The 13,010-nt window shown below is 40.0% G+C and overlaps 1 protein-coding gene across 5 annotated transcripts in view; it reads left to right on the top strand.

The window, feature by feature from the left end:
• Positions 1 to 3,595, top strand: part of sipa1 (signal-induced proliferation-associated 1) — a 35,059-nt gene extending 31,464 nt beyond the window's left edge. For all 5 annotated transcript variants that reach the window (XM_026181747.1, XM_026181745.1, XM_026181748.1 and 2 more), the window contains exons 15-16: positions 1,136 to 1,214; positions 2,958 to 3,595. In XM_026181747.1, the coding sequence (XP_026037532.1) occupies positions 1,136 to 1,214; positions 2,958 to 3,101 (223 nt within the window). In that variant the 3' untranslated portion in view covers positions 3,102 to 3,595. The remainder of the gene's footprint in view (positions 1 to 1,135; positions 1,215 to 2,957) is intronic.
• Positions 3,596 to 13,010: the final 9,415 nt, after the last annotated feature.

The raw sequence follows: 13,010 nt of genomic DNA on the forward strand, positions 1-13,010 counted from the left end.
GCGTCTAAGCCGAAGCAGTTCAACATCTTTGTAGTTAGCGCCTTTGTCTGAATTACTCCCTTTTCTCAATTCAGTTAGAACGGCACCTCTATTCTCACTCAGTTATTTAGACTACATCCAGCTGTTTGAGTCAACGTGATGGCTTCTCGCCGCCATAAAGAGAAGCCCCTTGCTGACTCGGTGATGCAGTTCTGTGTGTGACTCACTGCTGTGGCTTTTTTTCTTTAAAACTGTAGCTCCATTTTTACTTGTCTTCAGTGGCCTTGTTCGCCTCCTCCATGCTGAGACTGAACAAACAAAGTCCTGCAGATCAGCCGGAGACAAAACAAAGACAGAAACAAATGTCAACAGTAGATAAGCAAAAACAAAGTTGTGAATATTTCTTTGATAAATCAAGTTCACATCAAAAACACAACAATAAAATCTTCAAGTTATGCACACATTATAGTTAACAATTGGAGTGACGCTGACAGCAGTTAGAGCGCATTTTCCCACCTTTGTGTTATTAAACACGCAAATTTATAAATATATGGGGGAGGGTTTCCAGTTGTCAGATCGTATTTGGTGATCGTCATGAAAACCAAATGAAGTTTCTTTAAAGATCAAACACGCTACACTGCAATTTCTGCCCTTTTCTGTCGTTTAAACCTATCGCACTTTAAATTCACTGCTGGGAGGCCGCTTTCGCTTCGCTCCGTGGAGTGTACTTATTATGTACAGCCGCAGTCAGACGAAATGCATCGTGGGATGACTGCGCTCGCTCAGAGCGGCTCTGCTCGTCGGATGTAGCAATTACTGTAAATTGATGTGTGAGCATTACAAGTTTCATTAAAAGGCAGGAGGGACAAAGCGTCGAGCTCCGAGGCTGTCAGAGTGACAGATGGCGTCTCGAGCAATCAAGCAAATTGAAAAGTTCACACATTTGGTTCGAGAGGAAAGGAAAACTTTTCCACTGCAGGCTTTTGTTGATTTGATGGCTGGGATGCTGAAACACCCTGACGCTTTGTGTTATATTCATGCATTTATTTTTTCAAGATATTATTTATTTATTTGTTCGGATTAGAAAGGGGGAAATCATGAGGTCATCGTCATGTGATCGCTTTTGACAAAGTGTCACTGCCGCTCTCTGTTGCAGTGACTCTCCAGGCCACCTGGAGGAGAAGGTGTCGCAGCTGGAGGCCATGCTGAAGAAGCTGCAGGATGACCTGCAAAAGGTGCTTTGACTTCCATGAATGTTTTTCTCTCTGTGGGTAACATTTTTCAGGGATCCTCAGCTCAAGCAGAAAAATCAGCAGGTAGAAGAAACTATCACTTAAATCGCTAAGCTTCTGTCACTGCGGAGAGATGATTTCCATTTGCCAGTGCAGCCTTTTGTTTACTCATGTCGAATCACAGCTATACAGATGCATTAAATACACACGAAAAACAAACAAACAAAAAAAAAAACACTATAAAAAATCATTTATTTATTTATAATTTCGTGTACAGAAATTATTATCAGATTTCTTTTGAAATTCCAGTATTATACATTTTTACATGTATTTATGACAACTCCTTCAGTGCTTTGATAATGTGATGATGTGCTCTGTTTGTTGGTTTGTTTTGTTTTGTTTTTATTTTCATGTCGATACCTCTGAATGCTGTGTAGCCATTTTCACACATGAACTCCAGACGATGTTGATGAGTCACATCAGGACTTTTGTGTGCAGCTCCCCTTTTTTGTCGTATTTAACTCACGTCAGAAGTGTTCTTACTAGCGGAAATGCTCGAAGCGGTGCAGAAAGGGGTGCTTCCTGAGTAGAGCGAGCGGGAGGCCCGACTTGTGGCACGCACTCGCTGTGAACTGAGCTACCTGCACGATTCTCATCACTCGTTCTTGTGCACTTTATACCGCTCGAGCACGCAACCCCGTCGGGTGATTTATAGAAAAGATCGGCGGTGCAGAGCATGTGTGAAAACGGCAAGTGTCAGGAACTCAAAGGCCACTTTACGCAACGTTTCCGGAGCCTTTAACCACATCTGATGGCTACTACAGACAAGTGGGCATTGTGTTGCGATTTTTTTTTATTTTTAATTATTATTATTTTTGCCAAACACTGTATATGTCCTGTACTGTATATGTACAAAGCAAACATATGGCAGTTTTTTTCTATTTGAAGTCCTTGTTTAGGACTGCAACTATACCTATTTTCAGCATTGAGAGATCTAATGGATATTTTTCTAATCATTCACCTCCGAATTTCCAATGCTGTAATAACAAGACAAACAAACAAACTAAAAACAGAACATTTGGTGCTGAAACAATTAGTTGATTGAGAGAAACTGAATGCTTCTTAGTGCCGTAGCCTCTCAGATATGAGGATTTGCTGCTTTTCTCTGTTTTACTTTAAAACCAAGCAATATTAAAAAACATTAAGTTGGACTTTTGCAAGCTTGATGTGATTGTTTTCCATAGTTTCTGGCATGTGATCGATCGGTGAAAGTGTTCAATGAAAAATAATCATCAGACTTTTCAATCACGAAAATAACCCCTAGTTGCAGCCCTACACCCCACTGTAAGACGCCCTTAAAGCACTGATTTTAATAAATGATATGCAACAGTGAAAAGTCAGCAAATGTTTGGTTGTGTTTACCTGATAAATGTCTAAAACAGCAACAACAACAGCAAAAAAATCTTTTCTTTCAAACAAGTGATTGACTAATTGTTTCTGCGCTGTTTGGGGATGTGACTTTATTCTTGCTCACACCACATTGTGTTGTTTTTATCTCATCACTCTGTGTGTTTAATTGTACCATAGACTGTATATAAAGACCGCATACAGAGACTGTTATATACAGTCTATGACTTGTACCCACAAGTTGCTTAAAGCCACCGGTGCACCTGCCGCTCTCCTCCCTGCCACAGCCATCTGAGCAACAGCTTTTTTTTTGTTCTGTTGTGTGCCGATGTCTTACAGGAGAAGGAGGACAAGGCGGTGCTGCAGGCTGAGGTGCAGAGCCTCAGGCAGAACAACCAGCGGCTGCAGGAGGAGTCACAGAGCACGGTGGCCCGTCTCATCAAAGTCACCGAGCTGCTGTGCAACGTCAACAAGCCTTGTTAGCTTCACCGCCGCACGTGCGTGCACGCACGGAAATCAGCAGAGTGATGCAAATCGTACAGTGCGGGTTTTTTTACGCTCGACACATTTACTTTGTTCTGACATATTTTGAAAACACACACACATACCTATCCTCTTTAATCTCACAGTCTCTTGTCCTGAATCCTGGACTTGCCTGCTGGTGAGGGAGTATGCAAATCAATTTTTAGGGGGAAAAAAAAGACATTTATCACCCAGTGATGACCTTTGCAGACTGACCGACACAGGCTGCTGTGTTGATGTGCTATGCCAGAGTGCTTCTAGTAGTGTGTGTGTGTGTATGTATGATTCGGTGTGTGTGGATGTGTGTGCGTCTATATATTGCTTCAAATACTTGACGAGCTGGGCTTAATAGCACTTGCTTTAAAAGACTGAGAGACACTGAATAGCATGTTTGGTGGTGTTTTAGCCAAAATGACCAAAAGTGTATATATATATATATATATAGTTTATGTATGTAAATATATATACACACAAAGTGTGTGTGTATATATGTGTGCGTGTGTGTGTATGTATGTATGTATGTATGTATGTGTGTATATATATATATATATATATATATATATATATATATATATATATATATATATATATATATATATATATATATCTCACCAGTAATATATGTGAATTGTAGTACTGCTATCCTGCCAGACATGTAGTATGTAGTTGCAATGTCTGAGTGTGGTTCTGGCTGATAGTGTGGAAGGCCTTGATGTAAAAAACAAGGAGGAGGGAGAAAAAAGGGGGGAGACATGAGGATTACAAGCCTGTAGGCAGCCTTCTACTTCAAAAGATGTAATGACTATAACTGACTCGCTTCAGAGTCCATTACGTAAGGACATCACACTCCCTGCCCTCTTCACTTCTCAGTAGTACTGTATTTAAGAAATTCTCTTTTTTAGGGAGAGACTATTAAAAAGCGAAAGAAAGAAAAAGCCCATGAAATAAGGGACGTAAACTGGAAATGCTTAAAAAAATGAACTGAGCATGCGTGTCTGTCTGAAGTATGTGTGGGGAAAAAAAGAGTGTTAAAGGGACGCTGAATAAGGGTTATACCTCTCCTGAAGACACAGACTACAGCAGGAAAGAACTGCTCCGGCTTCCTTCCATGATTGCCTGTAGCTGTTATCTTCTAACCTCACTATTGTAGCAGCCATACTGTAGAAGATCTCCTCCTGCTGGCCTGAACCACTGAATGCCAAAAGGCAGCTTTTTATTTCAGCTGGCAAAATAGCTTTAGGTGTCCGAATAACAGCACCTTTGAACTGATAGTGAAATACAGAATATTGTATTTAAATATGTTTTGTGTTTGGCGGATGTCTACCGTGACTATTTTTGGGGTAATTGTTTACTACTGCTCATGAGTGGTGGCAGTAAGGACGATAGGTGAAGTCTTACCTTTCCACCCTGGTGTGTGTTTGTGTGTGTGTGTGTGTGTGTGTTTCTGTGTCATTCTTGCACTTTTTTCCCTTTTTTTTTTTTTTTTTTAATGTAAAAATCAACCCTCGGTGGGGCACATACTGTACTTTCTTTAGGCTGCCCAGGTAACGTCTTGTTCAACATAAGGAGGTGGTAAGATCTCATCCCCCTGACACCACCTTACCTCACCTTTCTGTGTCCACTGCTGACGAACAAAGTGCGTTCAGAGGAGTTTTGGACTGCTTCTCCTCAGTGCCAACGAAAAGCCCAGGCAGCTCTCCCAAACCCCACACAAACTAATCTCCAAACTCTGAACTCTGAACTCCGAGTGGAAAAAAATGGGAATGCCAAACGTTCGCTGGACGCCCAGAATCCGTTGTTTCTTGTACAAACTTCCTCTTGTAATTTTATTTTAGAGTCACTGTGAATACCTGGTACCAGCATATTAAGATACAGTATATACAGATTAAATTATGAATCGAAAACTTTATCAGTATGCGAAGATACTGTATGTACAACTGAACCGCTCCATGTTAGTGCATTGGGTTGTGTATGCCTTCCTTTTTGCAGGACGATGACCAATAACCAATGCAGACGAGTATTGATCATGGCCGGCCGGCTCCCGTTTGATCTCCTCTTCATGCTGAAGCCTCGAGGGCCGCGAGAAGACCCGTTTTACTGTATCTTGTATAGTTATTTAGATTGTAGGAGAGGTTGGTGAAGCATGAGAATGTGCCAAGCAACTTCTGAGCTCCCCTCCGTATGTGTGTATCTATAAAATGTAACTTATTAATCAGTGCAAATGTGGATTTTCTTGTAGCTGTTTTAACTGGAGGAAAGTCGTGAGGATGAAAATGTGAAACAAGGCAGAAAGGAAGTGGGCTTGCTTCTAAGTTTGACTTTCTTTTGTAGACGACCAGCAACTATGATATAAGATGACAAAATGCTATCTGAAACTCTTTAATGTAACTATGGGTCTTGTTATTGTTCGAGCTTTTTCAGCTATAGCTCTTTCATATTTGATAAGGTCTTAAAAATAACACCATTAGGTACGCCTTAATGTGTAAATCAGAAAGGATGGTGCAACTGGTCATACTGGTGTTAATGTGAAGGCTTATTTCTCTGACTTTGTGCCTACCTTAAAAAAAAAGTAATGTATGCTAACCCAGCTTAGAGTTTTAATTTCTTTGACTTTGGTTGCACTTTTGTTTTATTTCCATTTTATTTTATTTTTATTTTTTTGTGCCAGATGAAGGATTTTCTAAGAGACGACAACATCTGGTCTCATCCCGCTGGTTGAGGAAAAGTCATTTGGGTATTTTGGTACCACGTGATCTGAAGATCGGATAATAATAATAGATGTGTGTTGTTAATCTCAAGCATCACTGAAGCTTCACACAGCTCGACAAGTACCACAGATTGTTAAGAGAAGCGACATATAAATATATATATGATTTTTAAAAGTCAATAAAAAGGAAAAAGGTGCTTAAAATGACGGCTGATGATGCGTTGAAATCAACACAGTGAATTTGATGAACTCGGTCTGAGTTCATCACCTATTAGAGATGATTGTGTGATTTTTAAAAATGCACTTTAATAATTTCAAAGGGATAAATGTTGGGAGAGACAACGGTCACCGTCTGCTTAACCTGATATGACATCAAATACCCTGAAAGCAGATTACAAGGAGAAATCATATATTCTGTGTTGGCTTGGATTTTTCAAATCTGGAATCTGAGGGATTTTGTGGATCACGGAGCAGGCAGGTCACTCTTTTAAAAACTAAACTGTGAGAAAAGACTACTCTTTTTAACTTCAATGCCATTTGAGCTGTAGCACAAAAGTTCACATTTTTGGCTGGTGTTTCTAAACTCTAGAGCTTTTAAAGGAACTATCTTCATCCAGTTTTTGGTGAAGATCTATACTTTAGCGACTACAGAAAGTTTGATCTTTGCCAGAACAGTCGGATGAATTTGTCCAAGAACAGAACGACTGTGACGAAGGAACAGGTGAAAGCAGCTCAGAGTTTGGTAACAGCATGATGAGTCACACAGAGGTGAAAGAGACCAAATCAGATTACTAAAAGCACGTAAAAGTATGATGATAAGGCAGGAAGAAATACACTCGTCAGCCAGTTCATTAGGTACACCTGTTGTTAACACATATCTAACCAGACAATCACATGGCAGCAACTCAGTGTGCTTGGGCGTTTAGATGTGGTCCACACGACCTGCTGAATATCAAACTAAGAATCAGAATGAGGAAGAAAGCTATTTAAGTGACTATGAGTTTTACAATGCCAGATAAGCTGGTCTGAGTGTTTTAGAAACTGCTGATCTCTTGGGATTTTCCCACACGTTTACAGACACCAGATCCAAAAAGAGAAAATATCCAGTAAGCTGCAGTTTTCTGGGCCTTGTGGGGATGCTAGAAATCACATAAGGAAGCAGGTAGACAAGCAACATTGGTTAAAATGACCACTTGTTACATTGAACGTATGCAGAAGAGCATTTGTGAATACACAAGGCATTAAACCTTGAAGCAGATGGCTCCAGCAGCAGGAGACTGCACCCTGTGCTACTCCTGTCAACTAAGAACAGCTCACCAAAATTGGACAATTGAAGAATGGAAAAAACTCGGCTGGTCTAATGAGTCTCATGTTCTGCTGTGACATTCAGAGGGTCGGGTCAGAATTTAGTGTGAACAACATGAAAGCATTGATCCATCCTGCCTCGTATCATTGGTTCATGAGGATGATGTAATTGTGTGGGGGATATTTTATTGGTGCACTTTGGCCATCTGTGTATTCAGAAGCAGTACTTTTGCATCCATAATAATGTTGGGTTCTTCTATATCTGCTGTCTACAGGTAATAGTTGAGGTGTGAATCCATCCTTGTTCTTGAAAAGCATGATTTAAAACACTATCGCTTTGCATTGAACACTAAAACCATTTAAATCAGAATAAAATGTCTCACATCCATAGGCAATAACCAGTTTTATCAAACTTTTATTCTATTCACAATAACAAAAAACAGTTTCTAATAAATATAGCATCAAATTGTACTAAAGAATATAAATAAATAGATATATACATGTATATAGCATATGTGCTTATAGACTGCACAGGTTGGATATTTAGTGAAAGGACACATGCCAGTGTTTATTTATTGTTTATTATTTATTACTGAGAACGAAAAAGAATCCTTATATACCCTCTTCATCCTGTGGGTGCAGAGCTGAAAAAATAGGACAAAGAAAATGAACGAATGGTTTGCACATTGCAGAACTCCAGATTCCTTAATTGTTGTATCTGGTGACATTTGAAGCACTTCTGCTTTTCATCAGATAATAAAAAACCAAGCAGCACCATCTTAAATCGCCTGTGAAAGGTCACATGACCAATAACGTTTATTAGGATTGAGATCTTAAATAGAATAAACAGTCGGTTAGCGAAATCAATGAGTTAAACACGTGCCTCGTTTTTAGGCATTTGTTTCCCTCAATATGTACATTTTTTTACTTATTGTTTATCCTATATCCTCCTGAGAGCTGTGGAAAACCATAGACACGTTGGTATTGAAGTATTTTAGCATGTGGAAGATCTGTGACCGTGACACTTGACCAACTTGAAAATGCATCCAAGAAACAGACAGCTTAACTTCCTGGTTGTCATTTGGATCAGCTGAGCAAGCACCGTGCGGTGACAGGCTCTGGCCCTGACAGTTCAAAACTCCACCATAACAATATCAGCTGGCAAGTTGAGCGCAGTTTTGTTTGTCGAGATGCTCTCTGTCATCAAACATCCCACAGGGGAACTGAAAATGCTGACAGTGTAAACTACATCGCACATTGAGTTTAATCTGGCTCATGTTTTGAAATAACGAGACCACATTCGCACTTTCCCATAACTTTCCTTCCTTGCGAAGGAGAAACAGCACATCCAAGCAGACGAGCATGTTATTGCTAAGGAGATGTAATGTTTCCCAAGTTCACCATGTTAGTTTAGCAAGGCAGCACCTCGTAATGAACACTCAAGTGCAGATGAGGCTGATGATCACCCCATCTTTGCATTTTTATTCCTTTGATCGGTTTTATGGCAGTCCATTCAATAATTTCTGACACATCACCAAAAACCAGAAATCACACAGCATTAGAGGAACAGACAGGAGATCGTCTGGCAACCACGAGTGTGTTTTCCACATTTCAATTCAATCCAAGGAACATTTTTAATACTTCTGTTGTGATCAAAGTGCCGAGCTGATTAATGAGCTGAAATGATCATGCCTGGACTCCCTGCTGCACTCTTCACAGCGCTTCTCATAATCAGCTGCTCAACATGTTACCAGTTCCTTACACAACACCAAAAACATTCCCCATAAAACCTTGTATCTTTATTTATTTAATTCAGGATGTAACTATCATGCATTTAGGTGACACATTGCAGCTTTAATCCTGATTTGCTGCACATTCCCGTCTCCCAGAACTGATGCAGCGTGAGCTAAGACATACATTTTCCACAGCTTGCTCCACAATCATAATACAGCACGACAACATGATACAAACATTTCCCAGGACTTTGTCCTCTGGAAGGCTTTCCTAAACACCAGCCTGAGCAAAACACTTAATCTTCCCTGCCCTGACACCAGGAGGAGAACTGATGACAACAATGCGCTGGTCTATGTCTTTATTTGGGGTTGGAGAGCAGGAGTCTTCACTAGGGGCTACGTGTCACAAACAGCTCAAGGGCTTAGAGCCAGTTTGACTCATCCGTGTTCTGTAAATACAGAGGCGGCGTGTGTGTGTGTGTGTGAGAGAGAGAGAGAGAGAGAGGGAGAGAGGGAGGGAGAGTGAATGTGTGTGTATGCTGCATATTGGATTTTAAATGGCCAGGCCACAACAAGTACATGAAACCTGCTGTAAGTTTGCAATGCCCGTGTAGACTTCCTGCCATTAGTTAAACTAAACTCACAATAGATGAGTCACATTCATTAGATTTGATTTGATTTGATACCCATCTATAAAAACAAAAAAAAATAAATGGTTTTCCTAAAATGTATTTAAAATGTATTTAAAAATATACCCAACAGTTTATGTAGGCAGGTTAATGCGGGCCAGTCTAAGGTTAAACGGAAGATTTGTGTTTTGGAAAAATACTCTTACTCGGTTGGATTTCACTCAAGTGAAAAGCTAAAACACGTATTTTACGGATATATCTCAAATAAAATCTAAATCTTAACAATTTAAAATACTAGATTTACTCAGGTTGTGCACTGCATTCTTCTTTTGATCTAATGCAAACATACGGACAAATGCAGTAGTTTTGTAAAGCAAGCAGTCTGTTAATAAGTGATATACTTCATAAAACAACACCTACAAGTCAGTGATAAACTAATCCGAGTCCTGCCAGCCTGCCAAAAACTCTGGAGTTAAACATTAAAAATGAAAAACACCAGGGCGCTGCAGGCTCTCTGGTGTTGAATGAGGCTGCTTCACCTTTTTTTCCATTCTCCTGAAGTGAAAATGGGTCTTTTTTTAAGGTCTTAATTTTTTAAAAGAAGACATTAGCCAGACCGCTTCTATCGTACAGTCCATCCACATTTTACGCAAAAGGGTTTGTGTGCTTTCTGGAAACCTGGCAGGGTGGATTACTAGCAGACCGGACTGCAGGAGTGTTTCTTCATCTTCACCCTGTTTCTGGAAGGTCTCCATGTGACAAGTAGCCTTTGTTTCTGCATACAGATGATCCATGCACACTTCTGTCATTTTTATTTTGCATTACTTCAAGAACTGGGAATGAGAAAATAGGGAAGAAAAGAGAGAAGTTAAATATGTTTTCTTTTTCATTCTTTCTCTTTAATCTTCGTCAAAGCAGAAAATCTGAATCTGAAGTTGAGTGTCCTGAAATAAAATTTATCACTTGTCTCGAGTTTTTTGGTGTTGCAAACGAGCCACGTGACTCTTTTGGCTGACTTGTGCTAATAATAACAAAAGTATATTATGTGACTTGTCAGGGTGGACATTTCCTGTGAGAGCGAGCTCGCTGGAGAAATGAAGCTTCGAAATCTCCTCCTGCCGCTTGCAGTGGGGAGGAAGTGGACACAAGGAAAGCAACATCTGCACAGCACTATGCAGCTTAATTAATTAAGAACAACTTTATGGGCAGATTAGCAAATAGAATAAATGATTGCAGCTAATTATACTTCATTCAGTGATGTCTCCACTACCTCACTACCTTTATCTGGATGCTGTTGTTAGTGAGCTGGCCAGATGCATCACTACATGGCACTGATATGGATACGAAAACAGCATAAGATGATACAGTGAGAACACCCACACACACGCCAATACACTTCTTAATGAAACCATTCTCACCTTGCTTTGTTTTGCAAACTCAAATCTTTGCTTTTAGTTTTATGTCTTTATACGTTTTACAATTTTACCGAAAGGCCAAAAAAGAGAAGAACAAAACACCCAATGCTGCTGAGGGACACAACTAATGATCTTTACCATTTTACATCTGCTGGCAACTCGTGGAGAGCTGATCATGTGTGGAGGACCGTCAGAGTTCATGGGATTGTTACCATCTTGTTCTGTTATTTGAAATGTTTATTCTTGTGCAATGTTCACCTAGGATATAAACTTAATATTTTCCATGATGGGTGTTGTTCTGGCTAGTGTGGTCAACTCACAACATGGTCTCTGGTCTGCTCCTGTCATTATTTGTTTGGGCTTTTGGCATACCTAAATGTTTTACAAGGAGGGAAATGAAACCATTTGCTAGCCTTGGATATAAACACGTTGTGTTCTCATAGGAAACATTCTGATGTTTTAATTAAAGAAAACTTGGCAGTGGGAAAAAAAACACCACTTCTGTCTTTAAAAAGTTTTCTATCCATCCATTTTTTTAATATCTTATCCCGTGGGGGGAAGGGCTATCCCACTTGACAGAGGGTACCTTGAAACAACCACGTCACTTTAGCATCAATTTCAAGCCATGAGTTAACCTAAAATTGCATTTATCTGGCCAGGAGGAAGCTGGAGTAATCAGAGAAAACTCATGAGGTTCAAACCTGATTATATAAATGATGGATATGATGTTAACCACTGGTCATCTGGACTTGAGTTTGGCATTTTGACCATAGCCAATGAAAGGGATTGAGAGCACAAGGTCATAAGATAAGCATTTGCTGAGGTCATATATAAGGTGAACTTTCCTATAGACTTAAATACAACATGACCTCCTTTGTGCAAAGACAGAGTTGCTCCCTGCTGGCTGTTTCTGCACTAGTTGTGCCAGACTGCTGATCCTTGTGGGTAAGGGGTTAAAAGGCTGTGGTCAACGAAAATAATGAATGGGGTACTATAGAAAATAAATGACCTATTTTATAAGTGTTCTTGTTTGTCTGAGTCTTGCAACTGCTCTGTGTTCCGCACTGTAATTACTCCAGTCCTTTTTGGCCACAATAGAACCATTACACTATATATTTATTGCATTTTGTGTCTGTGTTCTGTCTACCTCCCCTCATCTACCCCCACATTTTCATGCCTTACGGTGGCCCTTAAAAAAAAAACAACTTTTTTTTTTTCAAACAATGCTACCAGGCACATCTCTTTCCAATAAAATGATGAGTTGAAGTTGGTGTGACTTTGATTTGGGGGGGGGGGGGGGGGGGGGGGCAGGGCCCCTTTCTGCAAGCTGCACTACATGAGAGACATCTCCATTAGGAGGCAAGATAAAGATCACTATTTTACATGTTTATAGTGAAATAAATGTATATTAAAAAATACTTGTGTGTGCATGAATATGTTAAGAAGCATATTTGATAGTTTGTTTTACTTTTTAAAATTTATTTATACTGTAAAACTGCTCATTTTCATTCGTTGCCTCAAGGCAACACTGCGCAGTTAGCCCAATTTTTTCAGGCAATATAATGCATTTGGATATGTGTGTAGAGATGTGTTTGTGTGCATTTATATGATCATAGTCAATGTTTTTTACTTTACAATCTACTCATAATTACAGGACACGAATGTAAAAGCTTTTTATGCAAGGAAACCAAGGGAATGTGCACTTTCTGTCCTCAGAAAGTGAGGACAGTGAGCTTTCAGGGAGTGACAGTGAAGTAGAGGAGTGGATCCCTGAATGAGGTTTGAGGGACACTTAGGAGCTCAGAGGTCAGGGGTCAGTTGGTAAAGTAACTGTGTCTGTGTGTGTGTGTTAGTGCCCACATAGCAAGCAGGTCTGGCCAGGATCTGGTATCAAGCTGGCACTTTGAGTAATCTGGGAGAGTAGAAAAGCGCTACATAAAAATCAGTCCATTCACCGTCTGAACAGAGTTTCGGCATGTTACTTTTGCACTGTTTTGCATGTTCTGGCACATGTTGTTATTGCATGGCTTGATTAAGGTACACATTATGCTGACATCTGGGGCCAGAGCTGAAACCGTTCT

Source organism: Astatotilapia calliptera, chromosome 10 (genome assembly GCF_900246225.1).
Source record: "Astatotilapia calliptera chromosome 10, fAstCal1.2, whole genome shotgun sequence".
Lineage (NCBI taxonomy): Eukaryota > Metazoa > Chordata > Actinopteri > Cichliformes > Cichlidae > Astatotilapia > Astatotilapia calliptera.